Raw genomic sequence first — 21,405 nt, 5'->3', positions numbered from 1 at the left:
GGAGTGAACTGGGCCCTGTTAGTGAGGGAGTCAACCCGATGGCCAGGGATGCCCCTTCAGAGCGCAGAGACCTGGCTTCCAGCTGGTGTTTCCAACGTTGATCCTAACTGTCCTATGCCCTGGAAAAGTAGCAATAGCAGCTCCATTTACCTGTAGTGCCCTTGGCTAGAGGAGCCACCGGTGGGAAGGAAGAGTCCATCCTCTGGTGTTAACGCCTTAATGTCCCAGTCTTTATTATGAGTTACTTCAGGTCACTTTTGAAAATAGGTGTGGTACAGTCCTTAGTAAAGGAAAACTCAGGAGGGAAAGTGGAGCAGCTGGATACCCTTGGAGAACCTGCTGGCCTTGTTAGGGCAGCACAGGGCCTCTTCAGCCCAAGAGATGAAGCTAAGCTGCTTTCACCTGTGCCCCCTCCCCGACGCCCCTGCTGAAATCCCAGGCTTGCAGAGGCCCATCTCCTGCCTGTGATTCCATCCTCTGTCTCCCGGAAGATCAGCCTCCCAGGGCATTTCCTCCTTGAAGGGGTCTGTCTGGCTTTATCCAATTGGCCCTCCCAGGGCCGACCCTCTTCCACTCCTTCCTGAGCTTGTGTTGTGGGAAGGGCTGGCCCACCAGTGCTGGAGGGTCAGCTGAAGGGAAGGTCCTGGGTGAGTTTCCTTTACAAGGTTTCCAGCATGTGGATACCAGCCTCACCTGGTGATGTGAGCGCCCACCTCCTGAGGCCCTGGTTCTATAGTAGAATGATTCTAATTGTTAGAAATTCTTCCTTATAATGATTGAATTCTGCTTTCCTATAATTTCTACCTATTGGGCCTTGTTCTGTTCTCTGGATCTACACAGAAGAACCACTTACCCTCCTTTTCAGAATAGAGAATAAAGATTTGGTTTTAGAACTGGTGGCTGGGGAGTGTTCCTTTCCCTGGGGACTGTGGAGTTGGAGGGAGGAACAGGGCTCTTCCCAGGAAGGAAGGGCCATGTGGGGCTCAGTCAGCAGCTGAGGGTTTCTACACCCTCCATGCAGTCCTTCCCTGAGGAGGTGGCCAGCCAACTAGGAAGTTGGACTAAGTCCCTGGGTGGTGGGCCAAGGTTCCAGTTAACTGAACCAAGAATTGGTTCCTGATAGGTTGTGGTGCACACCTGTAATCCTAGTGATTTGAGAGGCTGAGGCAGAAGAATTGTGAGTTGGATGCCAGCCTGGGCAACTTAGCAATATCCTGTCTCAAATTAAAACCTAAAAAAGGGCTGTGGATGCAGCTCAGTGGCATAGTGCCTCTGGGTTCAATCCTAGTACCCTCCTCAGTGATACTGGTTGCTGGTCACTGGCCCACTGTGGTGCAACCAGGACCCCCATTGTCTTTCTCATCACCTTGGCTTTCCAGTCCCTTTAACTAGCATTGAAAGTTCTTTGGGGCAGTACTGGGCCCTACAGACAGGTTAGCCTTGCAGCCCCTGCTCACGGGTTGACAACATGACAGGAATTTCTGGAAGGACAGGCAATTCTAAGCAGCAAGGACAGCTCCCAGCTTGCATATCCCACACACGCTGGGTGCAGAGCCATGTGACCGGGTGTTCAGCCTTTGAGGCCAGGTCAGGGTTACCAGGTGCCAGTTACCAGGAGAGAAAGGGGCAGGTTTGATTGTGTCCTGTAGGGTCTCACTGGCTCCCCTGCTGCAAATCCCTCACTGTCTTGCCCCCACTGGGGTTTTCCTACACGTGTGAGTGTCTGTTTTTGCCAACGGGCTTATTCACGTCTGCTTGTGTTAGTAATCTGCGTTTATCCCCAGCACCAAGTGCAGAGTGCTGCTTAAGAATAACCACCATTTGCCTATGCGGGTGGCACCTGGCAGGAAGTTCCCCTGCATTGCTTCACCTGATCCTTGTGCAGTGGATGCTCTTGTTTGCCTTTTCAACATGAAAACATTTGCTCATGGTCATGTAACTGGCAGGCACCACAGACCATTCAAGCTCAGGTCTGTCTGCCTCTGAACCCATCCCTCTTCATCACCATCACAATGCTTTTTGGATAAATTGAGTTTGCTGCTGCCTTTGGTTAAGGTAAGTATTAAATGCCTACTGTGTGCTTGATGTGATGGAAATGGGTTTCAAAGATCAGAACTACTGTGAGGTCTCCAGACTCCTGTGAAGCTTGGGTCTGGAGAGGATGAACATAGGTAGAGTGGAGAGAGGGACAGGGATGAGTAGGGCTTAATATGTAGGATGGAAGCCAACACCTTCAAAGCTTCATATTGATTTTGGGAGTTATTGGGGCACTTACAAACCTGTGTAGTTGCTGAGCATGGTGGCTTATGCCTGTAATCCCAGCAGTTCAGGAGGCTGAGGCAGAAGGATCTGCAAGTTCAAAGCCAGCCTCAGCAATTTAGTGAGTCCCTAAACACCTTAGCAAAACCCTGTCTCAAAATTTTTTTAAAAGGACTGGGGGTGTGGCTAAGTGGTTAAGTGCCTCTGGGTTCAATTTCTGGTTCAAAAAACAAACAAACAAACAAAAAACTGTGTAGTTGGAGGCAAGTTACCTGTCAGAGCCTGGGGACAGAGGGCATGGCCTCAAGAAAGTCCCATGAGCATCCGCCTCTGAGGGAGCACACAGCTTCCAGTGGAGGGGAGACAGGAAAGGTGCGGATTCTGGAGGTGATGGGCAGGAAGGAGGAGCAGGTTCTCTGGCATCTAGTTAATATTGAGGGCAGGGACTAGGATGAGGGGAAGAGGGAATCAGACCAGGGGTCTGGCCTTATGAAAAGTCATCATCTTAAAGGAACCTGGCCTGACCGTGGGGAAGATGGGTACTGGGTGCCCTGTTAGGCTGCCTGCTGTTTTGGGTACAGTTGGTGAGGAGGGGCTGAAGGACAGAGAAGGCCCCATAGGTAGCCTTGACAAAGCTGGAAAGTAAAGACAGTGAATTTGCCCTGGTTCTGTCCTGAGTTTTTCAGATTATCAAGTGGTTCCCAAGTCAGCTTGGCTCATACAGACAGCAGTCACAGGGGAGGGCTGACCAGGAAGGAGGGATTGAATCTCTGTCTCAGGAGCTTCCCTTCTCTTCTGAAGGATTGGCAGGCAGTTTTTCTTCCTTTCTTTCTTTTTCCTTCTACATAAGTGTTGAATTATCTTTTTAAACATTAAATAATGCAGACTTGTTTATACTTTTAATGTATACTTTCTATCCCCCCAAGTCCTTTCTCTACAGTGTGGGAAGAGCTTGGGGTTCTTCCCCTCTACAACGTTTTCCCTCTGGAAAAAGTGTCCCCTCCTTTAAAAAAAAAAAAAAATCATTATATTTTTTTTTTAGCTTAATGGGAATAGAGTCCCAGATGTGCTTCATTCTTTCTATCCCTGAAATGTCCTTGACCAAGGAATGTCAATTCGGAGAAGTTTTTCACTCTGTAGAGGAGGAAACAAGCTCAGAGTGGAAGTGACCTCCCAGGATCAGTCACACTAGCTGGTGGAAGACCTGGAACTAGAATGTTGGTCTCTGAAGCAAGCCTTTTGTGGCTCCTCCTCCAAAAAGTAACCCTGTGTGGGAGACGCTGAAGGGTTGACTGCTAAGTGATGTGGGGCTTCTGTAGGGTGTGCTGGAGTTTATGAAGCACAAGTGCTTCTATTGCTTATAACCAAAATATAGTTGTAAAGGTCCGGTGAGATATGTGGGCAACTAGAAAATTATTAACCATTTAACAGGTGAGTAAAATCAAAGTCCAGAGACAGAAAAATAGCTTTTGTGAAAGTTGTACCCCAGCAAGTGGCAACATGAAGAGAATTCTGGCCCCCAATTTCTGTTGTGCTTTTGAGGCTGAACAGCAATTAAGCCTGTGGCAAATGCTTCATTAGGGGTTGACGGTTTAAGTAACATCAGGTCCACCTTCTTCACCTGTCAGAGCAGCCCTGCAGCATCCTGCCTCTGAAAGCAGTTTCTCAGCGGCTCTGCAGACAATCCTGCCAGTGGGAGTTGACCCAGTTGAGTCCCCTTAGAGGAAGAAGTGAGAGGGATTTCCTTCCAATCAGGGTTAGGCTTTCCCGGAGATCTCTGGGAAGTGTACACCCCAGTTGGCCATCTGGACCAGGTTAGCAGCTGGGAGATGATTCCATTTATCAGAGCCCTAGTGAGCATGGTGAGACTAGACCTGGTAACTTAACCCGCTGAGCTCCTGTTTTCCCAGCTAGAAATCAAGGGGTTGAATGCTTCGGTTTCCAACGTCTCTTGTGGAGCGCTCTAAACATCACCAGGCAGTGCGGGGCCGCCGCGATGTCGGGGATTTTCTCTACATACGCAGGCACCTGGCACGTGCACCTCCCTGCCATGTGTACACAGATGTGTGCAGTACCACCCAGGGAACACAGCTTCTCAGGGAGGAAAAAAAAAAAAACGATGACAGAGTAGACATGCGCTCGAGGGGAAGTCTCAGAGCCGGGTTTCTTTGTGGTTGGGGAGGGCTCCCCTGCACAGGCACCAGTGGCTGGCCACACTGGGGGCGCTCCGAAAATATTTGCGGAGCTAACTACCGAACCCGTGCGTGCGCCCTGAGTTCAGACATCAATACGCTCAAGTACGGGAAGCCGGGTGCGCGAAGAGAAGACCCAGAGATTGGTCTCAAGGGCAGGACGGGCAAGGGCGTCGTGACGCCGCGCGGCCACCGGCTGCGGACCGCGCCCGGCCTCCTCCCCAAGGGGTTTGCGGCGCGGGACCGCGCGCCCCGGGGCGAGGTCAGCCCCCCCGGCTATTGGCTCTGGAGAACAAAGGGGCCGCCCCGCGGGCTGCTCCGATAGGACCGGGCGTGTCATCTGAGCCGCGCAGCCAATCGGGTGGCTGGACAGCCTGGGGGACGGCCAGGACCGCCAGCCAATCAGGTGCGCGTGCCCTCCCCGCCTGCCCCGGGACTGGCCAGGGCTGGGAGCCCGGTGCCCAAGTCGCCCCCGGGGTGGCAGTTCCCGTTAACCTTAGCTACAAAGTCAAAGGTATTTATTTCCCCGGCCCCCTCCCTCCGAGTCCCTCTGCATTTAGGGCGGGGAGGGGCAGTGCGAGGGATGGCCCGGCGCCCGGCCCCGCTCCTCCCGCGCCGCTCCACCCGGCCCGGGCTGGCGCGGAGGGAGGGGGCGCGGGCCTTCGGGTGCCCAGAGCCCCGCACGTCCCGGTGCTCCGGGCCCCAAACTTTCTCCATCCCCACACAGTCGAGGGGGAAGGGACCTGGGCCGGGGTGGGGAGGGCCGCAGGCCAGGGGAGCGAGGTCAGGAGGGAGGCCCGTGAGCATGCGAGGGAGAAGCTAATGGTGAGCGGAGGGTGTCTGTGCACCGCCCCTCCTGTGCTGGCCCGTTGTTCTGAGTTCCGTCAGTGTCCACCCCCCTGATAAAGCAGCTCCTGGGGGCCAGTGCTCTTTGCAAAGTGACTCACAGGTGCTCAATAAATGTGCGATTAAATGAGTGGGGCGGGGGGAATTGGGGGTAAGGAACAGCGAGAGGAAAGCACCACAGAAGTTGCAGCAGTGGGACTAGGTGTGTGCATGGCCCTCCCGAAACCTCCGTGCCAGGAAAATGAGCACGGACGGCAGTCGGATCTCGGTGGGGTTGGGATGGGGGGGGGGGGGGGGCTTTTTCCTCTGTAAAGGTGGGGGATGTTAAGATGCTGCCCCCTTCAGGGCAGGATGGAGTGCGGCTGGAGTCGGGTGTGATCAGAGCCCGAGGCTTGGAGGCAAGCGACAGTCCAGGCTCCACCTTAATGTTCTTTTTGAATCCCCGTGTTCACTCCAAAATGAAGAGTTTAGATGGCATTTGTTCGCTTTCAGCGCCAGGATTCCAGGATTCTGCACTTCTAATCTGTTTGAATGTACCCTTATAACAAGGCTTAGTAATGGTTACAAGGCGCAGGCCTGTAGTGGGTGCCAGGAGATGGATGCACCCTGTGTTAAATGCTGCAATCTTGTTGCACTGCCAGAGATAGGATTTTGGTGGGGGAGGGTGGATTGAACTGAGGGCCTTGCATATGCAGGCAAATACTCTACCACTGAACTCCTTGTTGATATTTTATTTTGGAATAAGGTCTCAGTTTCTGAGGCTGGTCTCAAACTTGCTATCCTCCTGAGCAGCTGGGATTATAGGCATGTGCCACTACTAGATCCAGAGATAGTATTGATGGTAACAGTTATTCTGTGGAGATGGTACTGGATTGAATGGTGCACAGGTTAAACAGAGGAGTTCCTACCAGCCTCGTGTACCAAAAAAGGCTTCCTGAGCAGAGTGATCCCTGATCTGGGCTGAGAAGAGAAGTCAGGCAAGTCCATTCCAACAATGGTCATAGGTGTGTATGTGAGGACTTGAGGCTTGGAGGCAAGTGACAGTCCAAGCTCAAGCTCAGGAACTGGGTATTGGGAGATGCAGTATGTCAGGTGTAGGGGGAGAGATGACCGCAGACCAGGCTTTTGGCCTTTTGGCCTTGCCAAGAAATTTTAAGCTAAATCTGAAAGTATGAGGGAGTCATTGAATGATCTTAAGTAAGGAAATAATGTTCAAATTCCAACTTTAGAAAAATTGGTTGGGTGGCAGATAGATTGGAGGGAGCAAGATAAACCATAAAGCATTGAAGTCATCCAGGTGAGAAGTAGTGAGACTGGAGCTCAGGCAGGGCAGTGGATCTTGGAGGCGTTAAAATAGTGCTGGTAGGGCCCAGAGACCTGTTTGTGCTTTGCAGAGGTTTTGACTTGAAGAGGGGCAGAGTGAGTCCTGAGGAAGGCACGGGCGCCACTGAGAGGATGTGGTGATGGAAGCCCACATGGTTAGGGCTGGCAGGGACACAGTGAAAGCTATGTCCAGCCCTCTTCCTCCATGCGGGGTTGGGTGGTATGGGCTTCTAGATTCCAGAGCAGTTAGCAGGAGTGCTGGCTTAGAGTGAGCCGCAGGGGTCATTTGCCGAGGGCTTGGGAAGTGTGGGAGGGGGTTGGTCTTAAAGGTTAATAATGGGAGAGAGAAGATGCTGTCCAGTTTATAGGGTTCAATGTAGTCTTTTTGAATTTGCTTCATTTGATGCTCATAACAAACCCAGTCACCTGCACTCAGAAACCTGAGGCCCAGATAGCTGAAGTGACAGTGTATTAGTAACAGGGGGCCAAGATTCAGGCCTCCTGATTGCCACTCTGGAGTGTGATGTGGTCCTGATGTGCAGCTGTGGGGAGATCTTCCCCATTGGGGAGCGGGCTTCAAGAGGGAGTCTTAGGCTGATGATCCAGAGCTGGCCAAAGGGGAAAAGGCCTGCTGCTTCCTGTGGGCCAGGCCCTGGAGGGTCTCAGGCTGCACAGGGCACAGCCGAGTTATTTTCCTAGGACTTTCTGTCCCATTCCAGCTTCTCTGGAGCCTAGTGCAGCCCCTGCTGGCCTACACACCCCTCACCCAGCACAGGTCACCCAGCATGTCACCACTCAGAGCTCACTGTGGACTTAGCACTTCCAGTCCTGCCTCCCTGAGTTCTGTTTCTTGGACCTGTAAGGATGTCCCTGAATATTCAGGGACAGGTGTCATAATGGATCCATTTCTGTTTCCACAAGTGTGCTGCATAGTGATTTGTGGTTCTTGACTGGCACATTTGTGTGTCTGTGAGTTTAAAAAAATATTTTCCCTTCTCTATATTTCCATATACAGTAGTTTCTCATTAATCCTTGGGGATTTATTCCAAGACCCTCAGTGGATGCCTGACACTGTGAATCCCATATTTACTGTTTTTTCCCTAAAGTTAAATACTTGTGATAAAATTTAGGCAACAGTATGAGTTAACAATAACTAGCAGCAAAGAACAGTTATAACAGTTTGTTGTGATAAGTGTTATGTGAATGTTGTTTCTTTCAATATATCGTCCTGTGCTGTCCTGGCTCTGGTTGGCGGTATGTGGGTAACTGAAGCTGTGGAAAGCCACACTGTGCAATGTGACATGTGGCCTCACATGCATGACTATCTCCACATTTTCACATCTTTGAACTTTTGTTGAATTTGTAGATGTGATTGAGCCTGGGCATGTTTGTAAGTGGTATTTACATTAGTTTCCCATATGCCTTTGATTATGTATATTAAATGAAAACATCACCACTATTAATCGAAACCCACGTCTTTGGCAGAGAACATTATTGTTAGTGACAAAAGACAGAGGCAAGAAAAGTGACCCCTTCGGAGTCCTCCATTCGTTTAATTAATTCATAGACTCAGTATTGAGCACCTTCTGCATATCAGGGATCAAGTGGGGCAATGTCCCTGCCTTTTTAGAGATTCCCTTCTGGGAAGACAAAAATAACCTTGGCCATCTATTAGGGTAGAAGCCAAACATGGCACAAGCCAAACATGGCTGTTGAGCACTTAAATGTGGCCATTGTGAGAACAAAATTTTAAATTGAATTTATTTGAATTTAAATTACCATATGTGGGTATAAAGCCAAGCCCCTAAAGTGAGGGAGGCAGTTTAAGGCTGTCTTGGTCAAGCTGCTTTCTGTTACCCTCCTTCTCCTAGAACACCACATGGTGAAGGGAAAGCACCCTGGCGGGGACGGTCCCCACTCCTGTTTGGTCCCAGCTTCAGCACTTGCTAGCTCTGTGACTTTGAGCCAGCCATGGTTTCCCTGGCTGAAGGATGACTTGTCAATGCTTGCTGAGCACTCGGTACACAGTCGGTGCTCACTGGTGGCTCTCTCCCTCTCTCTATTGACCATCCTCCTTTCATAGCCAGGTCAGTGTCAAGGTGTTCAGGGAAACCTCCCCAACAAAGGAAAAGGAGGTGCACACTTGCTGATCTAAGAGTCCCCCCGGCACCAGGCTGCAGACCTGCCTGTGTCCTTACAGACGGCGTCCTGCATGCAGGGGCACGGGGGCATGCTGGGAAAGTAGAAGTACCACCAGGTGGTGCCTGTGAGGGGAGGGCAGGCTTCTCAGAGGGCAAGGCAGGTAAATGGGCTATGCTAGAAGGGTGGCGTGGCTAGAGAGCAGTGCACTTGATGGATGGGCCTGGGCAGGTGCCTTCTGCCTGGGTCTCCTGGGGTAGCTGAGGGTGACTGGTGTAGGTGGAAGGTTGATGGGGGAGGACCTGATGGGGCCTCAAGGATGAGAGCTGCCCCTTGCCAAGCCTCAGCTCCTGGTGAAGGGGCTGTGGTCCTGCCCACTGGTGACAAAGGATGTGTGAGTCACACCCACTTCTTATTCCCTACCTGGGGTCCTGAGTCCCTTGCAGATGCCTGCGGTTTGGGAGGAGGTGGGGGTGGGGTGGTGGTGCGGCCTTGCTCCTCACTCCAGCTGCTGCCCTCCCTCTGTCCCCAAGTCTCTGCTAACATCAAGCCCCTTTGTTACCTCCCCTGGCCCCAGGCCTCACCACCTGCTGCAGGCCATAATCCGCTCTTTGTGTGGTCTGCAGCTGTCCTTTGGGGCCTTTCCTTTGAGGAGGTTCTTATCAGAACTGCAGCCCAACCCAGTGTTGGGAGGCTGGGTTAGGGGCAGGTGGTAGGAAGTAGGAGGTGACCAGACTCATTACCCCATGTGTGACCTGATCCCCTCATTCCCCGTGTGTGACCTGTTCCCCTGTACTTGTGGGCAATGGAGGGGAAAGGTGGCCCAGCACCGGTCAGGGCCCACGTGTGAAAGACGAAGCTGCGGAGACTTGCATCCTGCAGGGCAGCCTGCCACCTGCTTCCTGGGGTCTCCTGCAAGCTGAGTGATATGTCAGGGCCAGGGGTGAGGAGGGACATGCCAGTTCATATGATGGAGAGAGAGAATCTTGGGGTTTCCTGGTGGCATGGAGGACCTAGAAAGGGTGTCCGTGTGGAGGGACCACCTGGGCTTGGCTTTCCCAGGGCATGGTCTCCAAACATCTCCCACTTGAGCACACAGATGAGGTGGGCTCCCAAAGCTTGGCTTACCCACTCCTGTCCTGTGTGTCCCCTCACTTCTCACTTCACCCCCTTGGGCCCTTGAGGGTTCCTCCTGTTAACACTTCCTATTCTACCTAGACCCAGGGCTCCCTTCCTCACACTCTGGGGTGGCACAGTGAGGCACAGTTCAATCCCTGGTACCAAAAACAAGGAAAGACATTAGGTTGTAAAGTTGTCAAAAGCCTTGTTTGGCCTCAAAAAAGACTTAAGCTTGTCTAAAAAAGGACAGAGGCAGAACTGAACAATGAGAAGTTTCTGAAGAAAATACTCAGCCCATCTGCACCTTTGTAACCCCAGCAACTCGGGAGCCCGAGGCAGGAGGATTTAAGTCCAAGGCCAGCCTGGGCAGCTGTGACCCTATCTCAAAATAAAAGTCTGGGGATATAGCTCAGTGGTAAAGCATCCCTGGATTTAATCCCTAGTACCATAAAACAAACAGACAAAAAACTCTTTAAAAAAAAGAAGAAGAAGAAGAAGGTGTCTTTCACTCTGCACCGGGGAAAGGCAATTTTCTTTAGATTCCTATTTTCCCACATACCCCTCCTCTACCTTGTCAGGGTCCAGATTTCTACTCTCAGCAGATGTGCCCAGATAGACTTAGGAAGGGGACCCTGCAGAGGAAGAGGGTCTCTGGAAGGCTTTCCTTGGCTGGAGTGGGCTTTCTGGTGAGGGTCACCAAGCTGAGGTGGCTGAAAGGGAGCTTTGACTGAAGCCTGGAAGAGCCCCTTCCTAGGTGGCCACAGCATGGGCTGCAAGTCTCGTGGGGCAGCTAGTGGAGTCTAGGTCATGCTGAGCACTGGCAAGGTGATAAAACGAGCTGGTGTCGGAGCGCAGTCCCCAGCCAGCAGCATATTTCTGCCAGGGCATTTGTTACATGCTTCTCCTGGGGACTCTGTCCTGGGCCCTGGGCTTTGGGCTCCTGGGGACAGTGGGGCACACAGCCCTGTGATGAGCACATCAGGGGAAAACCGTTGGGGGCAGTTTGGGATGTAACTAGGCTTGTCGCTGGATGCTGAGGTGCCCAGGGAGGCTGCTCTGGGAAGGTGACATTGAAGAAGGAGGAAGAAGTTCAGGGCAAGCCAGGCAGATTGTGGGGGCTGCAGAGGGGACTCCTAGGCAACAGCTTGGGGCATCCAAGAAGCCGTGCGATCTGCCCCCAGCCATGTTCCAGGCAGGAAGAGAGCCAGTCAGGAAGTGTTCAGAAGACTGAGGCCTAAAATAAAGAAAAATGATGGCTGGGCCAGGGACTGGTGAACTAGTGTTCCTGTCCGAAGATGGCTGTGGAATGCCCTGGAAGGGTTTGAGCTAGAACATGGGTGGGGATTCTGACAGATGGGCCACTGAGGGAGACGTATAAGGGGCCATCTGTCCTGCACAATCTCTGACCTTAGCTGAGGTTCCTGGTTTCTCATGTGGGTGGCCTTCACTTACCACTTTTCCCATGTCAAGGGTTTGAGGCTCTGGTCTGGGAGTCAGGAGACTTGGGTTTTTGTCCAGCTCTGCCATTCAACCACCTCTGTGACTCTGGACATGTCAGGGACCCTCTCTGCATGGTTTCCTCTTCGTTAGATAGAAATATGCCATTTTTGCCTGCCTGACAGGTTATGCACTATTAACCCTTGCACATTTCAGCTGAGGTCACAGAAGCGCGCTGAGAAAGAGCGTGTGGTCTGTGATATGGGTGCGGGTCAGGGAGACCTGGTTTCATCCTGTCCCACAGGCCGATTCTCTTCACTTTGCTCCCATCTCACCCTCAGATGGCAGGGCGGATATCTGGCCAGCACTGATGCTGTGAGAGGCCTTCAGGGATGGAGAGTGGCCTTCCTGGTGACAGCACAGGTAAGAGAGAGTGGCTTCCTCCTGTCCCAGGCCTTCCGCCTGTCCTTGTCCTTCCTGGAGCCAAGCATATGTTTCTGCAGGAGCATCTAGAATGTCCAATTTCAGGGTAGGGACCAGGACTTGAAGGTCATCCAAAGAATAGAACAAAGAGGTTATGGGAGGAAAGAAAAAGGCAAAGCCCAGTCCGTGAACTTGCCAGGCCAAGGGAGACACACACATGGCATGCAGAAGTTGGGCGTTTTAAGCACTAGCACTCAGGGTAGGACAGCTGGTTGAAGCAGACTCTGTTGTTTGTTGATCAGCAGAGCTTCTTCAGTTGGGTCCAGGAAAGCTTTCTGGGATCACTCAAAGTTCAGGGTCTTTGGCTCAGAGTCGGCTATGATGAAACACAGTCCTTAGTTTTGATATCTTCTGGGCAAGTGTTGCTGGGAATGGAAAAATTCTCCATTTGATTACGTGCTCTTGGCAGGCGCCCTTCTGTGTAGCCTGTGCTGGGGCTCCAGCACCCCTGGCACCTGGGAGGGGTTCTCCCAGCTCTTTTTTTTCCCCCCCTGTGCAGGGGATTAAACCCAGGGGTGCTCTACTACTGAGCTACATCCCTAGACCTTAAAATAAAGGGTCTCATCTTGTGGCCCTTGACCTTGCAGTCCCCTGCCTCAGCCTCCAGAGTAAAGCGTTGTAGGTGTGCTGCCTCCCAGCAGCTCTCCCAGCCACGCCCCCCACCCTTTTCGGCGCCGCGGGTGGAGCCGAGGCCTGGCTCTTGCTTGGCAAGCCCTCTACCACCGAGCTACACCCCCAGCCCTCCCATCTCTTTTTAAAGTTTTCTTTTGAGGCATGGTCTCAATAAACTGCCCAGGCTAGCCTTGAACTTGTAATCCTCCTGCCACAGTGCTCCTGCTCTTTTACCAGCCCTGTTCTGATGTGATGGGGGCTGCAGAGTGGCTGTGTCCCTTTCCCCCTCCAGTGACGGGGTCCCAAGGCAGGCCTAGCCGACCTCAGCAGTCCTGACCCTCTGCAGAGTATGACTGGTCTCCTTATCTCCCTGTCCCCTCCCAGGGCAGTTGTTCCACAGACACCAGAGCCCCTGCCCTGTGGCCTCTGTGGGAAGAACCACAGAGGAAAATCATTTCAGTGGACTTAAGACTGAGACAAAAATTAGGTGGTGGCTGATAAAAGATAAGCATTAGCAGCAAGCTCTGGGAGGGGCAGAGTGATGTGAAGGCCACTCATCCTGGACTGGGTCCTGATAAGGACCCTTTGATGGGCAGTCTGGCCCTGCTCAGGTCTCACTTTGGCATCTGAGAGCTTCTGTATGATGCAGACGTGGTAATTATGCAATTACCGCGAAGCCTAGAGCATGCGTGCCAAGCAGTAGGGACAATTTCCCTGTGTAAACTCATCAGCCGTGGGGCAGCTCTGGCCAGAGGAGCCTCGGGGACTACCAGGGCCCCCTCTCCTCTCCAGGGCACTTCTGAGGCACCCCTGTGGTTGTACGGAAGAGGGAAAATGCTGGCCTAGACTCAGGAGACCTGTGGGGAGCTTGAGGCCTGCCCTGGGCTGCAGCCAGTTCTTGCCTGGTCGGACTTAGGGAATGGCTCAATGTGGATGTCACATTTTTCAGATAATTGAGAACTTACCTCTTTTAATTCCGCCCCCTTCCCCCGCCCCCCCAGTGCTAGGAATCTAACCCAGGGCCCATGTGAAAGCTAGGCAAGCGCTGTAGCACTGAGCTACATCCCCAGCCCCTCTTAATTTTTATGTGTTATATATCTATTTTTTGTTGTTGCAGCTACATATATATAATGTAAAATTTATCAAGTTAACCATTATGAAATGTACACATTGGTATCATTAAGCACATTTACAATGGCGTGTAACCATCACCACCATCTATTTCTAGATCTTTTTTATCATCCAGGAACTCTGTACCCATTAAATGGTAATCAACATTTAACACCTTCTTATTTTATCTGAACCATTTAAAATTAAAACATAACATTTTTTTATGGTGACAGAGGAACAAGCCAGAGGCTTTGTATCAATATCTGATGCCTGAAGGGATATGTCCCTGGGACAGGCTGAAGGTCAAGCACACCCTATTCCTCAGTCCCAAGCTCTGCAGGGACTGTGCTGATTTATATTCTTGTGCCCATCCGCAAGCATGAGAACTCTGTCCTGGAGTTTTGAGGCTCTCAGGCACAGGGACATCTTTTTGGCTGGTGGTAGGGAGGGGAAAGTCACTTATTGGATATTAAGACCAAGTTTTACCAGGCAAGGCAGTAACTAGGGGGGCTCTGGGGCATTAATGGATTCAGTGTCACTCAGGGACAGTGGTCCCTTCTTGTTTGAATATATCTGGGATTCACTACCAGGCTGCCAATTTGGATGCTTAGTGCCTTAAATCCCTCTGCTGGCCCACATTTCATTGCAGCTAAAGAAACACTGCTATAATCAATTAAACTCATTACACTTGGGTGTTCAGTGCCTGCCAATAATAAATTTCAATCACCATTTTCATTTTCAAATTATGACTCTCACCAGAATGACTTTTCATGACCAAGCACCAGGGGAGGCATTATGAAGTTATTTTGCCAGGAGGGAAAGTGGCCCCTTTAAGGTACCTTTCATGATATCCTCTCCCACCATGACCCCTGAGGCTGTGGAGGGGAACTTTTGGTCCTAGAACTAAAGGCTACCAGATTATTAGTGAGGGTTTTTTCTTTATTTCTTTAAAATGTTTAAAAATTTAAAAATTACACACACACATATTCACATTTTTGTTACTGGGGATTGAACCCAGGAGTGCTTAAATATTGAGCAACATCCCCAGCTCTTTCCGTTTTTAAAAAATTATATCATTTAAATGGTCTCATATAAATGTAAATGACACAAGCCAGTGTGGTGGCATATGCCTGTAATCCCAGGGAGTTGGGAGGCTGAAGCAGGTGGCTTGGTTGAGGCCAGCCTTGGCAACTTAGCAAGATCCTGTCTCAAAAAATGAAAGTTGAAAAAGGCCTAGGGGTGAAGCTCGGTAGTAGACCACCCCTGATTAAATCTCCAGTACACACACATACAAAAAAATTTAAGTGACAGATAAGGTGAAGAGCCCTTCTGACTTCTCCATCCAGTCCTCTCATTTCAGGGGCAACTACCATCTTCAGGTTGTGTGCAGCATACTGGGTCATGCAAGTACATATGTACATAGGGACATATAGTTTTATCTTCCATAAATTGGGTCAAATAATTCATATAATTTTTCTCAACTTTTTCTTTTTGCTCTCTCCTGAATGTTTTGGAAATCTTTCACATTGGCATAGATAGTTATTTTCCAATTTTTTCAGTTATTAGTTGCATTCCATATCATGAACAGAATAATTATTTTAAACTATTCTTTATGAGTAATTCGGTGGTTATCCATCGTTTGCTAATTACCAATAGCATTTGAGTATTCTTGTTATTCCTCTGCACTTGCACATATTCCATGCATGTGTGCACGTGCACTACTAGGGATGGAAGCCAGGGCCTCATGCATGCTAGGCATGCACTCTTCTACTAGCAACATACCTGGTCCATTTGCATATATTTCTTAGGATAAATACCTAGAGTGCAATTGCCTGATGGAAGATACAGAAGATTCTGTATATTTATAATTTTAACAAGTCCTCCCAAAGTCTGAACCCCAGGATATGCTCCCAGATTATGTCCTTGGGATGCCATTGTGCCTACTTGCTTTCCCATGTTTCCATGTATATTGTGAAGTAGGAATATTATCTATCTCTCCATTTTACTTTTTTTTTTTTTTTTTTTGAATGAGGGATTGAACCCAGAGGGGCTTTACCATTCAGTCACATCTTTCACATCAGTCACGTCAGTCACATCTGAGCCATTTTTATTTTTAATTTTGAGACAGGGTCTTGCTAAATTGCTTAGGGTCTTGCTAAGTTGCTGAGGTTGGCTTTGAACTTGCAATCCTTCTGCCTCAGCCTCCTGAGTTGTTGGGACTACAGGCATGTACCACCACACCCAGCTCTCTTATTGCCATTTTTAGAACAGTGATAAATTTTTGTACTTGGCAATCTTGCTGTATTTCCATTTTTCAGTGGAGTCTATTGCACATTCTAAGTTACTAATCATAAGCAAAGCTCAGTTGTCTCCTCTTTTCCCATGTTTATCCATTTCTTTCTTTTTTCCTCCTTGGCTTTGCTGGTTTCTCAAGTGTGAAGTTCAGTAGTGTCAGTGATATGAGCGCCCTCATTTATTGCTTCTGATCTTGTCTTTGGTTGAAGTGTTTGCTGTAATTTCTAGTATACATCTTTTGTTAAGACATTTTCTAGTGTTCCTAGTTTGCTCATTCATTCATTCCCACCTCCTTTCTTCTTTCTGCTCTTCTTTACTATTTCCCTCCCTCTCTTCCTTCAGAAGTGATGCTGAATTTTAGCAGATGACTTTTTCACATCTGTTGGTATGAGGTTTTTCACTTTTAATAAGGTAATGTCATGAATTCTGTCGAGCCATCTTTGCTTTCCTGGGGCATATCCCAGCAGAGTCATAATATGTCATTATTTTTAAAACCGCTGAACTTGCTTTGCTAATGTTTGCATCTGTCCAAAGAACAGTAAACCTGTGATTTCCTGCCTACCCCCACTTTTGTCTCGTTTTGATGCAAGAGTGATGCTGGACTTAATAGACTTTTGCCTCCCTGCTGTTCCCTCTAATAGTTTAAAGAGCAGGGAATAATCCTTCCCTTGAAGTTTTAGTAGAGCCTGTTTATACAGTCACATGACTTGTTCCCTGTCGTGGGGTATAACTTTGGCTTTCTCTTCAGTCTCTTCTAATTATTTATATAACAGGTTGTGTACCTATTTTTGTGTTAGTTTTAATTGATATTTTCTTGCAAAACCATCTCTTTACATAGATTTTCAAATCTTTTAATATAAAGTTGGTAAATAGTATTTTCAGATTTTCAGAATCCTTTTGGTACATTTACATTCTCTTTACCTGTAATCTCTGTTTTCACCTTTATCAAAATCTTCTACTTCTTTGGGTTTATTTTGTCATCTCTAGAATGCTGAAACCTCTTATTTTTAGATTTTCTTCTGTGTTTACAACTCTTTGATTCCACAACCTTTTTATTGAATGTGAGCTTTCATGAAGTGTAACATCCGTACAAGCTCTGCAAATTCACACATAGGGAATACACTCCTGTAACCAACACCCACATAGGGAGAACATGCAGGAACCTCGAAACCCATACCTCCTTATCCTGGCCATCCTCCTGGCTCCTCACTCATGGATTAGTGTCGCCAGCTTTTGATCACCTTGTAAATGGGATCCTAGAGTATGTATTCCCCAGTGTCTAAAGCAGACGTTTCATGAGGACTCATGCACAGGTGTGAGATGTGGGCTGGGAGCAGCTGTGGGACTCTAGTGAGTGAAGTGGCCTGGGTTTAACACAAAGGCAAGGCAACCCCTGTTTCCGGCCACACATTTCCAGTGTTGAGGCCTTTTTGGCCTACATTGTTGGTTAAGACAGTGAGGTTGCCCAATGGTGAAGGTCCCAGCAGGTGAGGTGTTTATGCTCCATGGCTACTGCCCTGGATCCGGAGCCCAAACAATGGATGAATGGATGGGACAGTGACCTGAGATTGGTCACCCTGCAAGACTGGGCATACCCTTGTTTAACATGCTCCCAGCACATTGATGTTCTTAGAAAAAGAATACTTTGTTTTCAAATTTGACCATTTTCTCCTTATTCATTGGGTCAGAAGATTTCACTGGATTTTTTTTGTTGTTGTTTTAATTATAAATGAACACAATACCTTTTTTTTTTGTTTATATTTTATGTGGTTCTGAGGATCAAATCGGGTGCCTCACACGTGCTGGGCAAGTGCTCCACCACTGAGCCACACCCCAGCCTGGAATGGTGTTTTTAACCTTCTCTGTAACTCCTGGGCCTTGGGGTAGAGAAGGCCACACCCCAGCCTGTCCTTAGCATGTCCTTTCTGCTCTCCCCTACCCCCTTTCATTTCCCCCTCCATTTAAAAATCTTTGCTTTCATTCGTCTCCGCTTTCTCTGCCCTCCCGCACCCCTTCCTCTCTCTTGCTCCTTCCCTGCACTCTAGGGAGCAGCTAGTGACCTCTCCCATCCTCTCCCTTTGCCTCTGCCAGGAGATGAGTTGGTGATGAAGGTCAAGCAGGAGAAGTCAGAGTGGCTGCTGCAGACACAGGCTGTGCTTCCAGAGAAGGACAAGGAAAACATTTTCCAGCAGCATCGGGGCCTCCTGCCATGCCAGACCATGAGGCGACCTCGGGGTCTGGGAACACAGGAAGAGACTGGGGGTCCAAGGTGGGCTCCTCCCACTGAGCAGGATGGGCTGCTGGCAGGCCACGCCCCCGGGGCCGCCCCAGGCCCTCTGAACTCCACACTTTCTGCTGGAGAGGGTCACTTTGTGTGCGTGGACTGCGGGAAGAGGTTCAGCTGGTGGTCATCCCTGAAGATCCACCAGCGCACCCACACTGGAGAGAAGCCGTATCTCTGTGGCAAATGTGGCAAGAGCTTCAGCCAGAAACCCAACCTGGCCCGCCACCAGCGGCACCACACGGGCGAGCGGCCTTTCTGCTGCCCGGAGTGTGCAAGGCGCTTTAGCCAGAAGCAGCACCTTCTCAAGCACCAGAAGACCCACTCTCGGCCTGCCACCCATGCATGTCCCGAGTGTGAACGTTGCTTCCGCCACCAGGTGGGCCTCCGTATCCACCAACGCGCACACGCCAGGGACCGCCAGGGCTCCCGCGCTGGCCTGCATGAAATGCTCCGGGAGGCTGCGGTGCGCCGGGCCTGTCGCCTGCGGCCTGGGACACCACGGGGCCGCCCAGAGTGGGCCTGGCTGGGGCTCTGCCAGGGATGGTGGGGCCAGTCTGGGGCCCGGACCTCAGTCCCTGGCCCCTCGGGGCCCGGCGAACAGCGCCAGTTCATCTGCAATGAGTGCGGCAAGAGCTTCACCTGGTGGTCATCGCTGAACATCCACCAGCGCATCCACACGGGCGAGCGGCCCTACGCGTGCCCCGAGTGCGGCCGCCGCTTCAGCCAGAAGCCCAACCTGACGCGGCACTTGCGCAACCACACGGGCGAGCGGCCGCACCCGTGCCCGCACTGCGGCCGCAGCTTCCGCCAGAAGCAGCACCTGCTCAAGCACCTGCGCACGCACCTGCCGGGCGCACAGGCTGCGTTGTGCCCCAGCTGCGGGCAGAGCTGCTCGAGCCGAGCCGCGCTGCGGGCCCACCAGCGCGTGCACGCTGCTGCCGAGCGCCTGAGCCCTGGGCCTGGCCTCCCGGACGGGGAGCCGGGCTCCGAGCCACAAGCCGAGGCCCCCCAGGACTTGGCTGCGCAGCCCCGCAGTCCCCAGAGGCCACAGGGGGGTGGGTCTGCGCTGTGGGGCCGGGGACGCGGGGGCCTGGCGGGGCCCGGGGAGCAGCGCCAGTTCATCTGCAACGAGTGCGGCAAGAGCTTCTCGTGGTGGTCGGCGCTCACCATCCACCAGCGCATCCACACGGGCGAGCGGCCTTACGCGTGTCCCGAGTGCGGCCGCCGCTTCAGCCAGAAGCCCAACCTGACACGGCACCGGCGCAACCACACCGGCGAGCGGCCCTATCAGTGCTCCGCCTGCGGCCGCGGCTTCCGCCAGAAGCAGCACTTGCTCAAGCACCAGCGCGTCCACCGCGGAGCTTTGTTGCCTCATGCGGGCTCCCAGGAGGAGGCGCTGTAGTGCACGCGGCGCTGTGCGCCTGGCAGAGCGGATTGTGTGTGGCGAGTGGGGACAGGGACGGCCGGAAAGCTGGCTCTTAGCACCTCCTGCATGAGACCCATCAAAAAGCAGTACCTCAAGCCTCTGAGGCCCAGAGAACAGCATTCCAGAAGTATTTCAATTCAAAGGGGATCGAAAACGTGCCCAGGGTGTGTGGAGGGAGGAGTTAAAAGATCAGCACTCCTCACGCAGGAGCCTGGATGAGTCTGTGGTGGGCTGCGCTCATCTGCACACCAGTGTGTACCCCAGCCTCAGGAACCGAGCGAAGGGGCGGTTTGGCACCCTCCAGAGGTGCCTGGTGAGAAATGTCCCAGGACTGGTCAGCTGAAGCACTGGCCTGTCACACCCTGGCTGCACAATGGCCAGGGGACTGTCCGCATGGCAAAGTAGAGACAGACTCCAGAATTCCAGGAAAGGAGAAGAGGCAGTGGGTAGGGAGGGGCAAGCATAGCCCCAGCACCAAGGCGAGTGCCACTTTTAATGGCATCCAATAAATATTTCTGGAGGGGCTGAAGGGCTTGGTCCTTCTCCAGCCCTGAGTGGAATGCTGGATATGACTGACTGGCCCTTGAACTGGCATGTGTGTGATGGTCAGGGACTGGGGTACAGGTGGGTGATCTCGGCTGAGGTTTGGCCACTTGGGGAGGTGTGCTGGTGGGAGCCCAAGTGGGTGGGTGGCTGTGACTAACTTGGATCTTTATTCATCCTGGAGTTGCAGAAGAGAAAAATGAAGGACTGACTATTCCACGTGGTGTCATTGTCCTTTCTGAGACTCCCTTGTTGAAGCTGGTGTCTGTGTGTGCTCCCAGGGATCTGTCTACCCAGGACCAGGGCAGGGAGCTCTTGCCACATACACAGCAACTCCCCACTGCCATTCTTGCTGGGGCAGGAGGGGAGTTTTCTCCCGTCCCTTCTCCTTCAAGTCTGCTTAGTCTTCTCACATTCACCCCACCCACCTTGCCTTGCCTCACCTCTTGCCCCCTGGAAGTCACATTAAAGCAGGGTTGACTGAGATCCTGGTGCTGATAGAAGCCAGGGCTCCAGACCTCCTCCTCAGAGGAGAGGGAATTGCAGAGGGTGAGGTGCTGGGGTTCCAGGGCTGGGTGGCTGTGAGTGGGGAGGAAGATGGAGGGACCCCAGCATGGCTCTCTAGAAGAAAGAACTGCATCTGTTTACCTTCAGGAGGCCTGGATCCTCCTCTGAATGCCAGGCAATGCTACCTTCTCCGGGAGCTGGCAAGAGGCTTTTGGGCACCACTCTCTTCAAATCTAGTTTAGGTCTTTTTATGTGGGAAAAGCCCCAAGACAGGGAGGGGACAGATAGGGAGGACAAGCGGGGCAGCTCCTGGGTAACACAGTGCCAGTGAGGCATATGCTCAGCCAAGGCTGCTCATTCCTGGTCTGGTTCTTTGATCACAAACCACGTATGAGATTCCACAGTGAGTGAGGTGCTTCAGGGTTTCCAGTTGAATGCTCAGCTCTCAGGACCAACAGGAAGCCAAACCAGAAGGGTTTGCCCAGGCACCTCTGTGACCCTCACCTGCCTCAGATGCTCCCCTGCCTCCCTGTAATGCCCTGCCTCTCTTCTGCAGCTCTTTTCGGGCTGCCCTGCCCAGCCCAGCCTGGTTTCTGCATTGCATCAAAGCCTACTGTGACCATGGAGGCTTCTTCTTTACCACTTATCAAATCCCAAAATCAGTCTGAACTCACCTACTCCAGGAAGGTATCCTCAGGTACCCGTCATTCATTCCTGGGTTGGAGAGCTACTCTCTATAGTTAGACCTGTAGAAAAACTGGATCCCTGTAGAACCAGGTGCCTAAGGGTTGGTGTAGACAGATACTGAAGAGATCAAAATAGCAGGTGTA

At 51.4% G+C, this 21,405-nt stretch overlaps 1 protein-coding gene across 3 annotated transcripts; it reads left to right on the top strand.

The window, feature by feature from the left end:
* Positions 1–3: 3 nt before the first annotated feature.
* ZNF775 (zinc finger protein 775) lies at positions 4–20,287 on the top strand. 3 transcript variants are annotated; one of them, XM_079152521.1, is made up of 3 exons: positions 4–2,055; positions 11,657–11,738; positions 17,907–20,287. In XM_079152521.1, the coding sequence occupies exons 2-3, from the start codon at positions 11,708–11,710 to the stop codon at positions 19,499–19,501; spliced, it is 1,626 nt and encodes a 541-aa protein (XP_079008647.1). In that variant the 5' UTR covers positions 4–2,055; positions 11,657–11,707; the 3' UTR covers positions 19,502–20,287. The 3 variants fall into 3 exon arrangements, with proteins under 3 accessions (XP_079008647.1, XP_079008646.1, XP_079008648.1); XM_079152520.1 differs by lacking the exon at positions 4–2,055 and adding an exon at positions 4,849–4,965; XM_079152522.1 differs by lacking the exons at positions 4–2,055; positions 11,657–11,738 and adding an exon at positions 4,869–4,965.
* Positions 20,288–21,405: the final 1,118 nt, after the last annotated feature.

This window comes from Sciurus vulgaris, assembly GCF_902686455.1.
Source record: "Sciurus vulgaris genome assembly, chromosome: 8".
NCBI classification, from domain to species: Eukaryota; Metazoa; Chordata; class Mammalia; order Rodentia; family Sciuridae; genus Sciurus; species Sciurus vulgaris.
This window is presented reverse-complemented; position numbering and strand designations above follow the sequence as displayed.